The 21,192-nt window shown below is 34.2% G+C and overlaps 4 protein-coding genes across 4 annotated transcripts; 3 read left to right on the forward strand and 1 right to left on the reverse strand.

Moving 5' to 3' along the window:
• On the forward strand, positions 1,521–2,282 carry LOC104790163 (basic leucine zipper 8-like). The gene has a single exon (XM_010515864.2). The coding sequence runs from the start codon at positions 1,635–1,637 to the stop codon at positions 2,133–2,135; it is 501 nt and encodes a 166-aa protein (XP_010514166.1). The 5' UTR covers positions 1,521–1,634; the 3' UTR covers positions 2,136–2,282.
• LOC104790164 (LAG1 longevity assurance homolog 1) lies at positions 8,165–10,410 on the forward strand. Its single transcript, XM_010515865.2, has 6 exons — positions 8,165–8,621; positions 8,936–9,174; positions 9,269–9,424; positions 9,525–9,710; positions 9,781–9,965; positions 10,048–10,410. The coding sequence occupies exons 1-6, from the start codon at positions 8,484–8,486 to the stop codon at positions 10,077–10,079; spliced, it is 936 nt and encodes a 311-aa protein (XP_010514167.1). The 5' UTR covers positions 8,165–8,483; the 3' UTR covers positions 10,080–10,410.
• LOC104790165 lies at positions 12,618–14,696 on the forward strand. The gene is made up of 2 exons (XM_019246627.1): positions 12,618–12,769; positions 13,640–14,696. Exon 2 carries the CDS (start codon positions 13,674–13,676, stop codon positions 14,469–14,471), a length of 798 nt encoding a protein of 265 aa, XP_019102172.1. The 5' UTR covers positions 12,618–12,769; positions 13,640–13,673; the 3' UTR covers positions 14,472–14,696.
• LOC104790166 (protein NSP-INTERACTING KINASE 2-like) lies at positions 16,399–19,650 on the reverse strand. The gene is made up of 11 exons (XM_010515867.2): positions 19,294–19,650; positions 19,079–19,211; positions 18,911–18,982; positions 18,680–18,823; positions 18,511–18,582; positions 18,350–18,409; positions 18,076–18,173; positions 17,820–17,972; positions 17,400–17,741; positions 16,938–17,317; positions 16,399–16,845 (listed from the first exon to the last, which is right to left on the reverse strand). The coding sequence occupies exons 1-11, from the start codon at positions 19,448–19,450 to the stop codon at positions 16,516–16,518; spliced, it is 1,941 nt and encodes a 646-aa protein (XP_010514169.1). The 5' UTR covers positions 19,451–19,650; the 3' UTR covers positions 16,399–16,515.

Raw genomic sequence — 21,192 nt, forward strand, 5'->3', positions numbered from 1 at the left:
GATTAGTTGAATGAAAGTAAGGCTCTGTTTTGTTCAAAAAAATAAAATAAGATATGATGATATCAAAATCGAACTACTATTTTTATTGATAGAGAAATATAGTAGAGAAAACTAACTAATGTGCCATGAACAGTGAAAAATCTTTCTAAATGTGCCATAATCAGTTACACCTTTCCAAATCTGCCATAGCAATGGCATTGGGTATGAAACGAATTACAAAAATATCCTTAGGCCAAACATTAGTAAAAAAAAAAAAATATTGTCTATCATGAAGTGTAGTGTTCTTTTAAATTTGTCTTTCGTAGACCAGCCTTTATTGTCGTCTATAATCGTTTGTTATGGACTAGATCTGGAAAATCGATTGTTATGGACTAGATGTAAAATCGTTTATTGTGGACAAAATATAATCGGGTGGTGGACAACCTAAAACCTTAGTAGCCAATATCGGTGTATTTTTAGTATTGTCTATCATGAGTATGAAAATTGTCTATCATTATGTTTGCGTGTGTATACATTTTATTTTCTATCCGCATATCTTGTTATTTGGTTTATACATTTATTGTGGTAGACTAATTCAAATCACTTTTAATATGATGTCTATTACTTAATTGTTTAATGAATTTCTTCAAATGATAGACAACTAGTATTAATTTGTTGTCTACTTTGTTTTGGTGGACAAGTTCTAATATGAATATGTTGTCCATCATTCCGTAAAATACTTTTTATCACGCGTCCATCTTTTCTCCCTGGAAACAAATCTTAATTGCAAAGACAATCTGGTAAAATTGAAACTGCCATGTTTAATGAATATGGCAGATTTAAAAATGTTTTACCAATATGACATATTTAAAAAAAAATTAGAAAAAATATGGCATAAATAACAAAAATTCCAATATAGTACACAGAAACAATGTTTTTGCTGTCGTTGTTTGATGATATAAGTAGAAGAAAAATAAAAACCTTAACAAAAAGTTAGGAAAAAAACACGTTAACTTAACGTATCGATGTTGCAATCCAAACAACTGTTTTTCTTTCTACAAACACTATATAATCTTCAATGTTCATGAGTAAGGTAGATGCATATTACTTGGTAAAAAGGGTTCACTTATTGGATCATAAAAATTAGCATCTCATTTTTCAATTTAAATTAGAAAGAAGACAAATTTGTAAAAAGCTTCTTGCAGTTCTGCTCCCACTTCCAATAAACAAACTATATCAACCTAACAATTTTTGTTTTTGCTATGACTAAACTAACTATCTCTATTTATTTGTCCTTATTACAAAAAATAGAAACAAATGGATTTTAACAATAGCTAAATATATTTGTCCAAAAAATAAAAATCAAATTAAATACGTCATACGCCGACTAAATTCAAATGATCTCTGATTATGATCCTTTTTTACTCTTCCACCACTATATATTACGAATTATATAGTTTTTTTTTTGTCTTCTTCAAATATGCTCTAAATAAACATATTATAATCCATGGGACCCCATTCTACATGATTCACTTAACTCTCATAACATTATAAAACCCTTCTCCTACTTCCTCCTCTTACTTCAAACTAACTCTTCCCAATTCTTCACACAACATATCAAATCATACATACTCATATTTAACCAAACAAAAACAATGATTCCGGCCGAAGTCACCGGATATTTCCAATATCTATCGCCGGAATACAACATAATAAACATGCCTTCTTCTCCAACCTCATCCTTAAACTACTTCAACGATCTGATCATCAACAACAACAACTATTCCTCATCATCCAACAGTCAAGAACTCATGATAAGCAACAACTCAGCTTCCGACGAAGATCATCACCAAAGCATCATAATACTTGACGAGCGGAAACAGAGAAGGATGCTTTCTAACAGAGAATCTGCAAGGAGGTCGAGGATGAGGAAACAGAGACATCTTGACGAACTCTGGTCTCAGGTGATTAGGCTTCGCAACGAGAACAACTGTCTTATCGATAAGCTGAACCGTGTGTCGGAGACTCAAGCTAGTATATTGAAGGAGAACTCCAAACTCAAAGAAGAAGCTTCTGATCTCCGAAAGCTTGTTTGTGAACTGAAATCTAACAAGAACAACGAAAACAGTATTCAAAGAGAGTTTGAAGATAACTAGTATGTCTCATCGGAAGGGCAGAGATTTTGAGTTTGGGTTTTGGTTGTTAATTTCTCGAATAAATATTTGGTAACGTTGATATATTAATATTATAAACATAATATTTCTGTATTGAAGTTAAATAATCTAACTTAGTTCTTGAGCATATTCATGTTCTCTTATATATATAGATAATCATACGATCACAAACGTATAAGTAATACGAAACGTCTCAAATTATATATAGTTCTTGCTCGAACACAAAATTTAACGTAGATTTAGTGTAGAAAATATTTATTTTTATAAAATACTCTAAATGATATGTTTATTTTATTTTTTAATTAAGTTAGGGTATGCATAACCGGATTTTATGTTAGATACAATTCTGCAGAGTCCGGATTTTTACTGATCCAATCTGCAATTTCGTTGTTTTAGATTTATGTCGTTATGTGACTTTTTGGTTTCTATTACTGTAATTGGTTTTACCTTACCGTTCTATCTGTAATTACCAAATCATAATCTATGTTAATATTACGTACTTAGAAAGTACTATGTTTTAACTCGTCTAAACTCTCATAAAATAATGTGAAGTATATATATGTTCTGACATTAGTAATTCGAACACGTAAGAGCTTTCTAGACACAAAGAGAAGAATACTGAAAGGAAAAAAATAGTGGTCGACTGGTCGTATATTTGCACTTTGCACTAGTATTACCAATTACCATCATGTTTTTTTTTTTAACAAATTTGATTAGTAGGTGTGGTGTATGAGTTGAGTTGTAACTGATCATGTTTTATAAAAAGATAGATAAAGTAGTATAATATAATGTAAATTAATGATGACGACGGCCTCTACTAACAATTTCTGATAGTTTCTGTTCGCCGCATAATAATAAAACTTGCATTGGGCATCATTTGAAACAAGAAAGAAAACAAAAGATTGCTAAAATTGTTGGCCCTTCTTCTTCTTCTTCTTTTAACAAATTTAATCAAATACTTAATCATTAGGTTGTTTTTTCTTATAGATTTTATGAACTTTTCTTTCTTAAAAATATTTTGTATCTATTTAAAGCATCACAACGAGTGTGACAAACCCACCAAACATGTTTTCTTGAATTTCACCTGGCGCATTACTACTATGTAAAAACTTGCGCAATAGCACTAACCGATAGATAATAAGATATCAATCTTTTGCTTTTCTATATATTTTTCTAGTAACTTTTGACCTACTTTACAAATGGGTGATAATGGTCTTTGTTTATAAACTGCTTCTATTTTCAACCACAAGTTTTATATAAGTATCCGATTACGTTAATGCTATTACTGACCAATATTAACCACATATAAAGAGATCATCCTCGGAATCACAGCTTAGGATTTGGTCGAAATATCTAGAGAACATTATTATAAGAATCGGTTTTGGACCAAGACACAGTACTACAGTAGACACCATGATCCTTCTGTTCAAAACGCCAGTCGATACAAAAAATGATTCCAAATAAACTATTGATGAATCATTATGACACATTGTCTATTAAAGATTTATTCAATTAGATATTTGGAATTGATATATTCTTAAAAAGTTAATTCATACTTTATAAAAAAAAATTGAAATGAAATGGTTGACGAGTTCAATCAAGACTGAAAATGAAAGAATACAAATTTTACAAAAGGGAACATAAGAAGACAAGGCATGGTGGAGGCTCTGGTGATAGTGCCTGCCAACAATTTCTAAGCATAGAGCGTTTTCGAGGCTAGTACATTACTAAAGAAAAAAAGTGTATTGTGTAATGCCTAACGTTCCAAGAGCTTTCATATAGTTGGAGACGAAATGAGAATGTGATTATATAAACAAGTAGGTGTTGATGAAGTAGTTTTTAAAGTTCTTAAGGTCAGCTTTTAAAAGCATCTCCAAAACACACTTAATTTTTGAAGTTTCTATATCTTCATATGAAGTTTAAGAGTGTTCTTCTCCAATAATAAACTTCACATTTAACTTTATAAGAGTTGGTATTTTGCATTAAAGTCTTTATATAACTGTAACTATAAAATGTAGACATCTCGAATAACTTTGCTCTTAGGTTAGGCTTCCAACGAAAACAGCTGTCTTAACAATAAGCTGAACCACATGTTGGAGAATCAAGATAGTGTATTGAAGGAGAACTCCAAACTCAAATTAAGAATAAGCATCGGAGATTCAAGATCATGTATATATGAGGAGAAAACAAAATCCACTTAACAAACTCTCTCAAAAAAGTTGATATAAAGTTTGACAGAGAACAAATTGTAATCTCTTCATAAACAAAGTATGTTTTTCTCAAGAACTAGAGTTTTTAGTCTTAATTTTTTGGATCCTTTGCATAAGGGACAAATCTCCCTATTTATATGAAGTACTTTTTTTTTTTTGAACAAACGTATGGTTTCATTCATTCAAAATCAACCAGTACAAGAGTAAGGGATCATAATCCCATAGTTTAGAAGAATACAACGAAGGGCTTTCCCCAAAGCCTTACACAAAGAAACACAAAACATTAAGTAATGATCCATGAGAGCTTTGAAACAAGTACTTAAAGGTAGCTTGAGACATGTGAGATCATGGTTGCTTGAGTGATCATTCTCGAGGGACCCGAAGGACAACAAGATAGTCATGTTCCTAAGACTCATTGACTTTGAATAGAGAATCGGAGTCAAGTGCCTCACCTTCGTGAGGTGCAAATGCAAAAGCCATGCTTTGACAGAGATTCGGTAGGTAGCAGATTGGGTGGTGGTGATGATGCTGAAGGTTGGTTGCCTAGCCTCGTCAGATGAGAGCCTTAACGTTTCGGGCGAAAGACCAAAGGGCTGCAAACCAAAATAAACATACCAGACAAGGGGACCATAAGCCAAAGATTGCCAGAGAGATGTATCAATCCGTAACGATGCAGGTGGGTCCTCTCTTAGATGAGCCCATAGCCATGGAGATAAAGGAATCCACACAAAGCAGGTAATCGGAATAACAATGAGGAATAAGCGACAAGCGTGGGCTTTTGGGATGTTGATATTACAGACAGGATGTGGTTACTGGAGGTGGCGCTGACAGAAGGTTGCTTTGCTTCGTCAAATGAGCATCTTGGAGTACAGGGCATAAGACCATAGAGCAGCATACCTTTACAAACAGACCAAAACAAGGAAGAGTCAACTAGAACAAGCCAGGGAAGTATGACAAAAAGTAACAATGCAGGTGGGCTCTCTCTCAAATGGTGCCCTTTGCCAAAGAGAAAAAAAATTCCACACAAAGCATGTAATCGGATTGCCAATAAAAGAGTTGAAGCCGACTTGTTCTTATGGGTTGGTGGTAGCATACTCGGGGATTGGTTTAGGGGTTTAGGTTGAGAACTGGATGCGATAGATGGTTCATAAATCAAAATGCCTTGGTTTATCCAGTTGAGATACCCATTAAGCAATAACACAAGTTGAGCAACAACCAGGGATCTAGCATAAACTCTAAAATCCAAAAACACTCTAGGCCAATGGAGTCTGCAATGCAGTCTTCGAACAAGGAGATCGACCAAAGACCCTAGGAAGTGTTTCTCGGATAACAAGGGAATAGCTAGAGGTAACCTGGATTTTGGAGATTTGGGCAGTAGCACTTGGGATGCTTGCAGACCAAGAGTAGATACTTGGTTCGTCCATACAGATCTTAGAGATACTGTGAGAGACCTAGGAGATGGAGACGCACGGCGGTTGCCTGAAGAGAGTGAAAGGAGCTTCAAACTCTCTGTTGAAAGCATGCTCTGTTCTGCCAAACTCAACGCGTGACTTGTGTGTGTGTGTGAGGCGGGAGTCGAGTAACGGAGGCGAGTCGAATCTCTGTAGAAACCTTCGTTATCCCTCGGTGTCGTCTTCATCTCGCAAGACTCAGGTGGCGAAGGAGAGGAGGGTGCTACCATGGCGACCACCTCTTCAGATCAAGAGTTGAGGGGGCAATTGGACTCTGGTGCCGCCAGCAGAGAGGCTGAGACAGAGAAACTCGGAGAGGATCTAGCCAAACCCTGACTCCTTTTAGAACAGATGTTAAGCAAGCCTTCACTGCGATTTGGGTTAATTGAGATCGTTTGGTAACGATTCAAAAGAGGAAACAAAAAGGGAAAAAAAAGAATGAGACTTTGCTCTAAGATAGTACATGGAACTCGACAGAGGGTTCAGGGACGGGAAATCCCGACGCCGACGGTCAGAAAACCCACCGGCGTCGGAGGATGGTGGTGGTAGTGGCGCTTCGATATTCGTGTTTGGGAGAGAAACTAGGGCGAACTCTCTATTATTTATATGAAGTAATTAGGTTACAAGATAAGTAAAATTTCCTAAAATCTAGATCTAAATCTTCTTTTATGGTATTTTTCTTTTTATGTGTTTGAGAGTAGGAGGTTGGCTTCCGAGAAATAGGAGGTGGCTCGACGATGTCTGTGGACTTTTGCTTACAAGCCCATTTAACGGGCCTTACTCGAGATACCTTGGTTTAATTGGATCCTAAAATCATTCGGTTTGCCAATTTCTGCACCAACAATGAATAATTGCAAGATCCAAACGGAAAATATGCATCTAAGTGGTGTGTTCAAATTTAAAAAGTAGAAAAAACATTAAAAGCAAAAAAAAATAAAAGGGACTAAAATGATAAACAAACATATAATTTTTATAATACATGTAAAATGTTAATAATGAATTTATTAAAGAGGTATTATGCCTTTTTCCTTTGTTATTTTTCAAAAATATCCTTTCATGTTGCTCATTTTCAAAAGTACATATTTTCTATATAAAATGATTAAATTCTACGTAAAAAAATTAAAAGTTAATTTAACATAGTATAGTTGTGTACAAGAAAATAAAAATGAAAACTTTTTTAAAAATAGTATTTTTGAAAAAGAATATCTTAGAAGAGACCCTTTTTAAAAATCATCTTTATCAAAAAAACACATGTAATTTTTTTTGTAAGCCCAAATACTTTTATGAATAAAATTTTAATCTTATGATAAAAAAGGGTAATATTAGTGAATACCACAATTTTGGAAAAAAATAAGTGAATACCACATTGTCAGAAAAGTTTGGTAACTACCATTTTCAAGAGAAGGATAAAGTCAAAACAGCCCTTAAACAAAAGACAAAAGTACAACAACATATTGCTATTTGTGAAAAAAACATGTGAGTTAATAAAAATATCAGTATATACTAAAACAAAAAGCGTATCATTTTTAAAAAAAAAGTATTTTCATATTAAAAATCGTGTTTTCAAACGAAAGCATATGTAATCTTCACAAATAACGTGTAATTTAAGAAAATAGATTATTAAAGAAAGAGATATTATGTTGTTACGTGAAATTTGATAAAGTAACATGTTGTCATGTGTAATTTGATAAAATAGCGTGTTACAAAACAAAATGCCATGAATTAAATCAGAAATGCACGATGACGGAAATTGAAATCCAAAAACATATAGTGATATATCTTCTGCAATTTGAAGGAGAAAAACATAAAAAAATAAATAAACAGGAAAAGAAAGAATTGATGTTATTTGATGTGTTAGTAAAGTCAATTGTGAAAAAAGAGATAGGGTGAGAGACCACGAGGGAAGAGAAGAGAGAGAAAAAGTAATAGAGAAAATTGAGTGGATGTGAGAGCATGAGGGAAGAGAAGAGAGATAAATAGAAATAGAGAAACCGAAAGAGAGAGAATTTGTTGTTTATGTGAAAAAAATAATATAATATTTAAAAAAAAACATGTAATATATAAAATAAATATAAATATAATTGTATTTGAAGAGAGAGTATTCTCTAACAAACACTATACAATTATGTTATTTGACTAAAACAAGAAGCTTTTCCCATTCATCCTTTGAGGATAAAAAAATACAAAACAAATGAAAGAACTATTATTTTGTAAAAATAATTCACATATAGTAGCATAATTGTGTTTAAAAATATTCCGAATTTAAATAATAAAAAGATTATCACATAAGATATATAGATTCGTATAATTTAAGAAAATAATTGATTTTTTCAAGTAATTCAGATAAGACAAACAGAGCAAAGAGCCCATCGAACCCTAAAGGCCTATCTCTAGATTTTGCACAAGCTGCAACTCACTCACACATACACATAATAGATTCTCGAGTAAACAAATTTTGATCCGATCAAGAAAACAACTCATTGTTGCATTAGATTTGAGAGATCCTACTACTAAATCTAAACTACAAGCATTGAACCTTTTTTTTCTCTCATCTCTTTTGCTCTGCTTTCTTCCTCTGGTCAACCACACGAGATTCCTTCCATTCTTATGTAGAAAAGAAAAAAAAACAAAAACAAAATCTGATTTTGGAAAGAGAGGATTTTTCAGAGATGGGTGTCTTCGAAACGGTGAAATCAATCGATTGGGAACAAGAATCGTACCCAAATTACCAAGATTTGGGCTTTTTGCCTCTCTTTGCAGTGTTCTTCCCTTCAGTTCGATTTCTACTTGATAGATTCGTCTTTGAGGTAAAAAATTTAACCTTTTTTTTTGTTTCTTGTCTTGTTTACCTTTTGTGGGTGTTTTTAAGATTTGTTTTTTTTTTTTTGTTTCTGCAATCGCATTTATTTCAGTTTTCACCAACCAACAAACCAAAAAAAGTAATGAATTGACACTTGAGAGGACCAATCATTACTCTTGGCTCGTGTCTCTCTGTATGATGAACTTGCTGATCATCAAAGTTTAGATTTTTGTTTTTGAAAGATAAATGCAATGTGGATGAAGTTATAGATTTGGTAGGTGAAAGTTTACATTTTTTGTTTGTTTTATTGGTGGGTTGTAGAAATTGGCAAATCTTGTGATCTATGGAAGGAAGAGTACGAATAAGAGTGACAACATAAAAGAGAAGAAGAAAAATAGTCACAAAGTACGAAAATTCAAAGAGTCAGCTTGGAAGTGTATTTACTATCTCTCAGCTGAGCTACTTGCTTTATCTGTCACTTATAATGAGCCTTGGTTCTCAAATACTCTCTACTTTTGGATTGGTCCTGGTGATCAGATTTGGCCTGACCAACAGATGAAGTAAGAGTTTTTTTTCCTCTCTTTTGTGATGGGAGTTTGGTAAAATATGATTCTCTGAACTAATCTTGTTTTTTTTTTTTTTGGTTATGTGCAGGTTAAAGTTGAAGTTTTTATATATGTTTGCTGCTGGATTCTACACGTACTCTATATTCGCTTTGGTGTTTTGGGAAACAAGACGGTCTGATTTCGGAGTTTCGATGGGTCATCATATCACAACTGTTATTCTCATTGTCCTCTCCTACTTCTGCAGGTACATATATGTTTATACACTAGTTTTGTGGAGGGAAGGAAAGGAAAGGGATCCATCTTTACTCTGTTCTTCTTTTGTTTTTCGAATGTTGGTGATGTAGGTTATCTCGTGCTGGTTCTGTTATTCTTGCACTTCATGATGCGAGTGATGTGTTCTTGGAAATTGGGAAAATGTCTAAATACTGCGGAGCTGAGACGCTAGCGAGTATCTCCTTTGTTCTTTTCGCCTTGTCATGGGTTGTTCTACGTCTCATTTACTATCCTTTCTGGATCCTTTGGAGCACAAGGTTTGTAAATATCCTCTTGAGTGTTTTTCTTGCCTTTTTGATGTATGTAATGTGATTTTTTTATTTGCAGCTATCAAATTATTATGACTGTGGACAAGGAAAAGCATGCTATCGATGGGCCGATCTTGTACTACATGTTCAACACACTTCTGTATTTTCTGCTGGTTCTTCATATATTCTGGTGGGTTTTGATCTACCGGATGCTTGTGAAACAAGTACAAGATCGAGGCAAGCTTAGCGAAGATGTCAGATCAGGTACGCAAGAAAAAGTCTATGATGATATCTTGGACCATTTAGGCAGAGAAACCAACTCTACTAATGTTCATGTCTTTTGCAGATTCCGAAAGCGACGATGAACACGAGGATTGATCGCATGTTTGGGGATACTCAAAGAGACTTCAGAGTTCAACATCAAGCCGGATTCAGTGCAGGGTGGTTTTGCTTTAGAAGAAGTTTTAACAGTTCCGGAGGATCATAACTGGATGAAACCGTTTTGAATAGATCGGTTTCTCAATCTGATTTGAATTTTTGAGTTTATTGGTTTTCTCTATAAAGTTTGAGCAAATTCAAGATTTTGATTAGACACTCCACTGCTCAAACTGCTTCATTTCTTGTTTATTTTGTTCTTCTATAGTTTTTTTTTTTTTTAATTTATGGACTTCATTTATGCTTTTGCAATAATAACACAAAATTCCTTGTATCATATAAACTCTCATCGTAAATTAGCTCCTTGGGACTTGGGAGGACTGTGTGGCGTTTTTCCATCAAGCTTTGCCAGACTTTGTTGAAAGTTGACTAGACTGTGCCATGTGGTACCAATATCTGTATGTTGTTTCTTGTTTTTTTCCTGATGATAAGCATGTTAGGGATAGATAGGGTGTGAAGGTATAGATGAATGTATGTTAGACATAGATAGGGTGTGAAGGTATAGATGAATGTATGTTAGACATAGATAGGGTGTGAAGGTATAGATGAATGTATGTTAGACATAGATAGGGTGTGAAGGTATAGATGAATGTATGTTAGACATAGATAGGATGTGAAGGTATATATGAATGTCATAGGATGTGATGTATAAGATGGATGTATAGGCCAGGTGTGAAGTATGTATAGGATGTGAAGGTGTATAGATGAATGGTAGGCATAGATGAATAGCCGACACATACGCGTGTGTGTGTGTGTGAGCGTAGAACTTGAGACAAATGAACTAGGGACAAAAATGATCAACACGAACCCAAAGAAACAATCGCTAATTACACCCAAAAAAAAAAAGAAACAATCGCTAAACATACAAAAGAAAAAGAAATTAAAAAAAACAAACGTTAAATCGCAAAAGTCATAGTTGTGCAGCACGCCAAAATAAAATAGAATAAAAAACAGTGTTGCAAAAGGCGATAGTCACCAAAGAACGCACACAAATCTTTTCTGCCAATCTATCTCTATTTCGTTTTGAAGTAAAAACATGACGAAGAAAACAAAATACAACTCTTTCTATCTCTCTCGATCTTGGCGAAACACAAAAACCAGTTCGCCAAGCAATTAGTCTAGATATGCGCCAAGCATTAATAAAAATCCCACGGACACTCGAAAATAGCATGATTAGTTTCTGTTCGGACACCACCACACCTCCTCACCACACTACATACACAATTTTGGTGAACAACATATCGACCAAAAAAAACAATCCCGGTTTTTCTTAAGGATTTCTACTTGCATACTAAATATATACCGGATTACGTGAAATCAGGTATCATTGTTAGTTCCACGTATTTATCTGAGTATTGATCAAATTTGTTAAAAATATAAAGTCATTCTCTTAAGTTTTGTAGTTATTTTTTTTATATATCTTCAAAATTTAATATTTTATTAATATAATTAATATAGATACAAAAAAAAACTTTAACTACAAGTCTACAACTAATTTAAAATCAAAGGAGTACACTGAAGTACATTTTGTGTTATGCCCTTTTATTTTTGTTTATTTAAAAAGTTATTTACAACATTAACCTCTAAAAATTTTCCAAAACTAACATTACTCCAGATTTTGTTTCCTAAATATTTTACATTTCATTTCAATTAAAAAATAACAGCAATGAATATGGAAATAGAAATTATCATATATTTAACCATACATTATATTGTGTTTTGAAGATATTATATATCTGAATCCTTCGTAAACAAAGAAAAAAACAACTTGATTCCCATTTGTTTTCCAAAATATGTGAGCTTTGATTCTTAACGTAAAAAAAAAATTTCGATTGACAATTATTTAAATATTATAATTAACATATATAAACTTAATAAAATTTTTAATTATTACGAATATGTAAAATTAAAAAATTCTAAAATATTATATAATGTGGTTATATAGTAGATGAGTTATAAAGAGAACATGTTGAAATTAATAAAATATTATTAAATTTGTGTTAGTACGGTTAAATCCTCATTTAATTATTTATCAACACTACTAATATTAAAATATTTGACATAAAATCAAGTTGATTTAACTAAGATTGTATAAAATAATTAAATCATTAGAAAATATGTGACTTAATCAAAGCGTATAATTACTGATTATATATTTAGATCCCTTATTTTTTGTTATAATAATTAATATTTAATATCAAGTTGTATTGTATACAAAGAAAAAAAAATAACAAATAATATAAATATTTAGCCGCACAATAACGAAAAAATTTAGTTATTTCTCTATTTACAAAATATTCAATATTTAACAAATAGATACAACATAAAATAGAAATTATATGTAGGCGCTAGTGCGGATTAAAATCTAGTTAAATTTATAAAATCGAAAACACGGGAGCATTTTGCTAACAAATATATTGAAAAGAAAGAACAGTCTCATTAATAAATGGAAAAGAAAAAGAAAAGAGAAATAAAAAATCAGCATTTACTTAGGCGCACAATAGCGACACTCGCCTTTGAGATTTGTTTGGGGGTTTTAGCTGTCTGTCTTGGCCGAGAAGACTGAACCATTGCTAACAATAAGAAAACAATCTTTTGGGGGTTCGTCATCGATCGATTCTACTGCAAAAAAAGGTACATCTTTTTCACTTCCTTCTCCGCACTTAACCCTAAATTTTCTTGCTTTTTGTTCCCTGGGTCGTCTCTCGTTGCGATTCTCGTATACATCTCGCTTCAATTGATAACTCTCTAGTTTGCTTCACAACTCTTGCAATGTATAGATTTTGAGACTTTTCTGTAGATTCTGAGTTTGAATCGTTACCCTGTTCTTAAGGATTTTGAGTTTCAGTCTCTTATGCACTGTTCAGTAGATTGTAAGAAGCTTGATTTTGGGCTACCAGTGTGATTCGTATGTTTGGAAAAGATTCGATTTTTCTTTGTTAGTTTTTTTTGGGTTTCTACAGTTTTCTTTTGTTTGGATTAGAAATGTTGAAGGAATCAAATTCAACGATTAAGCATAAGATCTGAACCAGCTCAGTAGATTTTGAAGTCTCTTAGGTTACTTTTAAGTAGTTCTTTGAAGAAGAAGATCTATGACTTGTTTGATGATTTACATCTTTTTTTTGGCATTGCTTGTGGAGTATAAGTTGAGTTGCTGTTCTTATATGTCTACGAACCAACCCAAGTCTGCTTTTGATTTAGTTGATCTCATTCATATTTGGAATATAAGATATTTGATCCTGTGACTGTTATATTTTTGGTGCTTTCATGATGGGTTTGATCAGAATCAAAGAACTGTTTGTGTTTGCATCACCTGATTTGGGGTTTACGTGTCATTGTTGTTTATCTGATTCTCATGGTTATCTAGGAAACTTTATTTAATCAAGATCTGTGATTCCATGATTGTCAACTCTTTGTAGGTAATGTATACACACAATGTAGATGAGGTATTTTGAAGTTCCCGTTGCATTACCTAACTGCATCTTGGTTTCGTGTCTTGGTACAGGTTTGTGAGATTTCGATAAAAGCTAAGAAGAAATGGAAGATGTACTTACCCAGAATCCTCCACCTTCAAGATTCTTCCAAGAAGATCTTAACAACTTTGTTCCCCCACCCGAAACACTTCCATCTCCTTTCATCATATTCTCAAACCCGAAACCTGAACTGCCCCTCCGACCATCTCTACTCATCATAGCCATATCTTCACCTTCTCTCTATATTTCCCACAGTTTACCTTCAAAGACTCTCCTTGGAAGTCTCATCATGCCTGAAGTCCCGTTTTCTGGAAACACCATAGAACCTTCTTTGGAAGACAAATCCTGCAACATATATTCCTTAAGTGACACCAATGATAAAAACTCAATCCTCCTCGTCTCTGTTCAGCTTCCTGTATCTCCTGAACGGTCTAACCTAGTGTCGAGGTTGCTCATTGGCCAAGACATCATCCCCGAGCGGGTTATAATCTTGGATTCCATTCAGAGCCGTAACTTCAGAGGTAAACTCTCACCAGACGAAACATTGGCAGCTAAACTTGAGTCATCCGCTGAGAAGAAAGCTACAAGTCACTTGGTGAATCTGGATTACTTCCCATCAGGGAGTGTAATCGACGGTCTGAGTGCTTCACTTTTGAGCCGGTGTCAGCTAAAGAACATCAGAGGAACATTGGTGATCTCATGGCCTGAGTTTGGTCCTTCAGTGATAAGATTTGTTGGAGCTCTGTTGAAGCACATTGTCCCGAGTTTGGATCTCGCTAGTGTGAACAAAGATCTCGAGAAGAATTCGTCAAGAGCTGGTCTTAAAAAGGATGCTTGGATCGACTCAGATTTATATACATGATTCAGAGAGAGACATGGAAGCTTTCTCAAAAAAGTTGTTTATTGTTTCTATGCTTAGTTGGACAAAACAGAGACCTTTAGGTGTGTGCTTGTGTTGTCCTCATTGCAAAAACAGTTTTTCAAGTTTTAGTCTCCACCTACCCGTATACGTAGGGAAAGTCGCATGTTGTCTACACTCTTAAACTGAGATTATTAATGGTTTTGGTTTCAATCAAATTTTCCTCAAGCCTTCATCGCAAAATAAGCCTATGCATGCATGCAAACATCACTCCCAAAATAGATAAAGAAAAAATTGGAAATTAAGGATCCATTAGGAATTTAGAAATAAAAATGGAAAAACTAGAATTTTCTAATTCCAATGTCAGCATGAGAACGTCCTTATAAGTAAATAGGAGAAAAGGATTGAAGACACGAAGAAGAAGAAGCCAAAACATATCATGAGTTTGTTCAAAAAGGGCAAGATTGCTTCGTCCTCTACAGAGGGAGGAAGAAAAAGCAGAAGTAAATACACCGAAGATGATGCACCACGGAAGAGAATCAAAAGAGAAAGCAGGAGATGATGCATCATGGAAGAGAGAAACAAAGGTGGTTGAGATACCCAACGACGATGTGTTAGACGAGATTATGGTGAGGCTTCCAGTGGAATCCCTACTTAGATTCCAAAACGTGTCTAAACATTGGGGGCATATACGATAAAGTCTAGGTATTTCATGAAGAAATACCCAAATTTATCTGTATCTATGAAGGTAGAGACCTGTCTACGCCATTAAACATTACTATAAAGACCATGAGGTTGGAGTGGTCTTTGACTCGTCTAGTCGAAGAAGAAGAATACTTAACAAGCAATAAATACAGAGAGAGGACGATGCTGTTTTCCAAGAGTTTTGATGGTTCTTTTCTGCTTAGTGGTGTGGACATGACAGAACCAATCGAGGTGATAAACCCAGACACAAAGTGGTCTCAGAAGCTCCCTCTTTCCAGGTTTCAACAGAAGCATTATGAACATAAAAACTAGTGGTTGCATACGATTAAACACACCTCATTGTTGCATGAAGCCATGAAGGACAGGAGAAAAGTAACAAGAACACCTCAACATCATGCGAGGTTTTCGATTTCAGTGCTAAGAAATGGAGGCAGGTGACTCCACCTCCTCATCATCATAGGATAAAGCACGAGCATGCACCAGCTTTTGCTAACGGATGGCTTTATTGGCTCAGCAAAGGAAAGACTAAGTTAGTTGCTTTTGATCTTCACATGGAGGTGTTTCGAATAGTTCCAAATCCGATTATTGATGCATCATCATCTGTTGATATGTTTATGGAAATTGTAGATGATGACCGTGGTCTTGTGTTGACTTTCAGAGACAGATGGAGATGGTCGCAGATGGTATGCAACACGTTTGAAGGCTCACTAACCACAACATAGGAGGGACATTATCGATAATGGACAAGATGTTCTCCTTTGACTTGAACAAGATTACTTCCAATTGGTTTGATTCTCATTACTCTTCGCTCCTCAAACTTATGGCACTTTCCAAAATGCCCGGTGACAAGATGCTCTCAAGACCCTGTTCCAAAAGTCTCTCCCTATCTGAACCCCTAAACTTTACTCTCATTGACAATTGCATCTTTCCTCATTCTCGGCCTCCTCGTCGCATTGACAGTGCTCTTCTTCCTTATTTTCCAAGTTTTGCATGTCCCTTGTGATCCCTTGTGATGAAAGTCCACTTCTTTACGTGCTCTTAAAGCTACACTTTCAGCTGTTTTATAGTTTTTGCATCAACTAGTCCTATTTAAGTGTCTTACTAATCTCACTCTTTAAGTCTCAAGAAGCTCTCAAGTCTCATCTTTCTTGAAGAAACAGAGGAATCTCATTTAAGTAAAGATCGAACAGAACCGTATCTATAGGATAATTTTTTGGACAGGCACTTAGAAAAAGATATGTCTTTCTGACACCAAAACCTGTACAAGATTGTAGCATAAAACAAAAATACACAAGTTTATATATGTTTTTGACAAACCCAAATCGATATATACTTTCTAATGTCATCTTGGACCTGATAACTCCATAGCTTGAACCAGCACCGAGGAATCGTCTGTAAGATCTGAATAACGTTCAGAGGAAGAAAACTCGTTAGGTTTACTGTAACTTCTATTGGTTTCTGCTCTCTGAGAAGAAGCTTCCCATTTCTCAACAAGACCATCGCCTTCAAGCATTCTCACAACTTCAGACATCTTAGGACGGTGAACCGGAAGATACTGTGTACAAAGCAAAGCCACTTGAACCATCTCTTCCACTTCGATTCCATCGTAGTTGCTCTTCAAATCCTTGTCTACTATCTGTTCTAGCTTCTTCTCTTGTTGTAGTTTCTTCACCTACAAGTAATCCCAAAGGAAACCCCTAGAAGTGAGTATTTTGACCTAATTGAAACAAGAATATCATTTTTTTTAACTCTTTTACTTCTTACCCAATCAAGAATGGCTCCTCTCTGGTTTGCTGCTTTTCCGAATTCAAGAGCTCTCAATCCAGTAATCAATTCGAGAAGAAGAATCCCGAAACCGAACACATCTGTCTTCTCCGAAGATTGTCCTGTTGAGAGATACTCAGGTGCAATGTGACCAACTGTTCCTCTCACGGCGGTTGTCACGTGCGACTCCTTATGATCCAAAAGCTTAGCCAACCCGAAATCTCCGACAACCCCTTCACAGTAATCATCAAGAAGTATGTTAGCAGCTTTGACGTCACGGTGAATGATCTTTGGATCGCATTGCTCGTGCAAATACAGTAACCCTCTTCCTGCTCCTAATGCTATCCGCTTTCTTGTGCCCCAATCCAATACCGGTTTAGCTGCGAAAGGCCATTCACACGAATCATAAACCGTGTCAATTCATGTATAGGAATCGAGCTTAATTAGTGGTGTTTAAACTACCTTTGAGACGAGAAGCGACACTGCCATTGGACATGTAAGGATAAACTAGAAGCCGTTCAGAGGAAGTAGTACATAAGCCGTAAAGACGGAGGAGGTTCCGGTGCACGGCGAGGCTTATCATCTCAACCTCAGTCTGAAACTGAATCTCTCCACCGCCATTATTTACATCCTTCAATCTCTTGACCGCGATGATGGTTCCATCGTGAAGACAACCTTTATACACATTCCCAAACCCTCCTTTTCCGACAAGATTCTTGCTGCTGAAGTTACTCGTTGCAGATTGAAGTTCTTTGAAACTAAACCTCCTTAGATTCCCTAAACATACTTCTTCCTTGTTTTGCTCTAAAAAAGGTCCAAATTCACATCGCATTCAATAGATTGCAGTTAAAAAAGATATGATTTTTTCAATGTGAAACTTACCATTAATGTCAAAGAATAATACTTGTTTGTTATGTCTTCTTCTCCACCAAAGAAGAAAACCAAAGCCAATGATCAACAAGAAAACACAAGCAAGGCTTAAACCGAAAGCTACCGCAATTTTCCGGTTTTTTGTTCCTCCATCAGATGATTTATCTAACCAAATAACAACAAAAAAAACGGTTTAGCTTACATTCCATAGGATTCAGTTATCACATTCGTTTTTTTTTAAGACTGAATTTTTTTAGATTTAACTTACTTTGAGAACTGTTCAAGGTAATTGACATTGGCTTAGGTTGAGTCCCATTACAATCTTTTTCAGTTCCAGTTGGACAAATCTGAGGATTGCCCATTACACTGGATAACAAGTAACAAAAACTGTTAAATAAAAAACTATATAGTATAACTTTGGTAACGTTTAGAAGTGGATAAATTACAGAGAAAAGACAATGGAATTTACAATTACACTGTTTCTTTCTCAAAACAGAGTAAAAACAGAGCAGACATATATTCTTTCACAGAAATAGACTTACTTGAATGTTTTGGCAAGTGATCTTGGAACTGGTCCACTCAAGTTATTGTACGAAAAATCCCTAAAACAAATAATTTCGAAATATATGAACATATATACATACATTATTTATATATAAAGAAGAAAATGAAAAAAAATAAAATAAAAAGAAAGAGAATGTACAAAAAAGTGAGTTGGGTCATGTTTGCCAATGAGCTTGGAATTGTTCCTGTCAGGCTGTTATTATTAACCCTCCTGCTCCACAATTTTCAACACAAAAACAATCTTTCCATAAATAGTTTTATAAATTATATATATAATGAAAAGTTTTGATAAATGGATAAAATCTTACAAGTACTGAAGATTTGTGGATTGAGAAAGAGTGAGTGGAATTTGACCAGTGAAGTTATTGGTAGAGAGATCAAGTGTTTTGAGTTTCATCAATTTCCCAATCTCATGAGGGATATGTCCTGTTATGTAATTGTTCTGCAATAGCCTGTATCAAAAAACAAGTACAGTAGAATATTTATAGTAAATAAGAGATGAAGAAACAATGCCTTAATTGCTTAAAGAAAAAACTTACACAGTCTGTAGATATGTTAAATTGCCAATACTTGATGAAAGAGTTCCTGACAAGTCCTGGCTTGGAGCTCCTCTACATACACATATAAGTAAAAAATTGTGAACATGCTTACACATATGTGTGCTTGTGTGTGTGTGTGTGTGTTTTGTGTGTTGTGTGAGTGCTTACAGGCTTAAGACAAAGCCATCAGGAGAGCAAGAAATCATGTTCCAGCTACATGGATCAACTGCTGTGTCATCCCAATTCATTAGAACTCCATGAGGATCAATCAGTGAGCTTTTGATTCCTATTAAGGCAAGAACTAAAAAAAAAAAGGAAGCATGTTTTAACAAGATAAACAAAAGACAGAGAGAGGAAGAAGATTATGTTTTGATGAATATTACCTTCATAATTAACACCTTTGTCTGTGAGCTCTGCAGAAGAAAAAGAGAGGAAACAGATAAAGAAGAAGAAGGTTACAGAAAACAAAGCACAACTCTTTTTGACTTCTCTTGTTCTCTGCATCATCTTTGTCTTAATCAAAGTTTGTTCTTCTTGCATCAAAACTTGAGATTCTTAATCTCTCTAAGGTGCAGAGTTTGAGGTTTCTTTCTCTTTTGTATATGAAATATTCAGCTTTCAGTTCCTTGTCTGGAGGTTACTAGGGAAAAAGATGGAACAGAGGATTTTGATTTGGAAGTGTATGTGACTGAGAGTGAAAGAGAGAGAAGGAGAGAAAGGCAAAGATTTGTCTGCCAATTATTATCTAATAGCCCTTTAAGACTGTAAACTGGAAAAGGTCAGGGTGAAAAAAAAAATGGTTATGTTTTTTTTTTTTTGAGAAAAAAAATGGTAATGTTTCTTTGCATTGTTTTCAAGCATTTGAGAAAACATTCAGATAAGGTTTTTTATGTATTATCGTTATGAAAAAATAAAGATTTACAAACTTTCTACAAATATGAGAATAGAGAATTTGTAACAAAAACTAAAGATTTACAAACTTTCTCCATTTGTAAGTTATGTATATGTTGGATTCCAAAGCTCTGGTTGTTCTATGTCTAGAGGATCAATAGACTCAATCTTCTCGGATCTATCTAGGACGGCAACAAACGATAAAATAGGATATTTTGGGATAGGAACAAACATATGAACGTAAAATATTCAAATGGAGCAGGTAAAAAGTGAATTCATGTGGTAAGCACCATTAAACTGTTATTTTATTTAACCTAATAAAAGTATAAAACTATAAGTAAGTGGCCTCGAACAAATAGAGTGTGTGTGAAAGACTCATTAATCATATATATTTGATTTATAAAAGAAAAATCTTTTTACAAAAAAAAGTGTGAAATTATTTTGATGTAACACAAAGTGGGATAAACTGTGAATGATACAGTGGGACACTCGTTGTGCCTATGAGAGACACTGTGAGTCTGTGACGAGTGAATTTTCCTTTTTTCTTTTCTTTTTCATTTTTTAATGACTCGCTTTAATTCTGCTTTTATTCCCACTAATCACTCTTAATATTTATTACTATCTTCATAACTATTCATTAATGTATTAAAAATTAAAAATTGTTCTTCTTTTTTCTATCAAAAGTATTCTCTGAATTTGTTAATTGTTATAAAGTATTTTTGTCAACCATTTTTATAAACAGTTTGATTTAAAATATATATAACGTATCATGTGCTATAGCCAAATGGATGGGTTTTTTTTTCGTTATGTCAAATGCATATTTAAAGCGGTGGAATATCATGAGGTACTTTGACAAATATATATATATATATATTAGAGGGGCAGGATTAAGAATTATTAAGAAATTAATAATATGAAAAACACAAATGAAGTTAAAATGAGAAACTCCAAAACTCGAAATGCCAAATAAAGAATCAATGATTGACAGCTTTACAATTGGTCGAAAATTAAAGAAAAATATTAGAAGAACAAAATAAACAATATAAATAACTTAGCTAATTTTAAAAAATGTGGATGAAGCAATAATAAAGTGCAGAAAGTAAAAAACACAAGAACTTTGTTAATGAGGTTCGGTTTTTCTTATTCCTCGGGACCATGTCCAGATTTCGATTGCACTAGAATAAGAAAGCAAATACAACCTATTCGCAAATGCGTAAATCAATCACAACCCTCTTAATTCACCGCTCCGTTCTATAACATGAAATCTAAATCTCTACCCTTAACTAGACTAACACCAAGCCTAGATTTAAACGAAGATAACCTAACCTTGGGCTAAACTCCACCTGAGCCTAGACTTCAGATCTTCAACTCTCTTGAGCAACCTTCACACA

This window comes from Camelina sativa, chromosome 6 (genome assembly GCF_000633955.1).
Source record: "Camelina sativa cultivar DH55 chromosome 6, Cs, whole genome shotgun sequence".
NCBI classification, from domain to species: domain Eukaryota; kingdom Viridiplantae; phylum Streptophyta; class Magnoliopsida; order Brassicales; family Brassicaceae; genus Camelina; species Camelina sativa.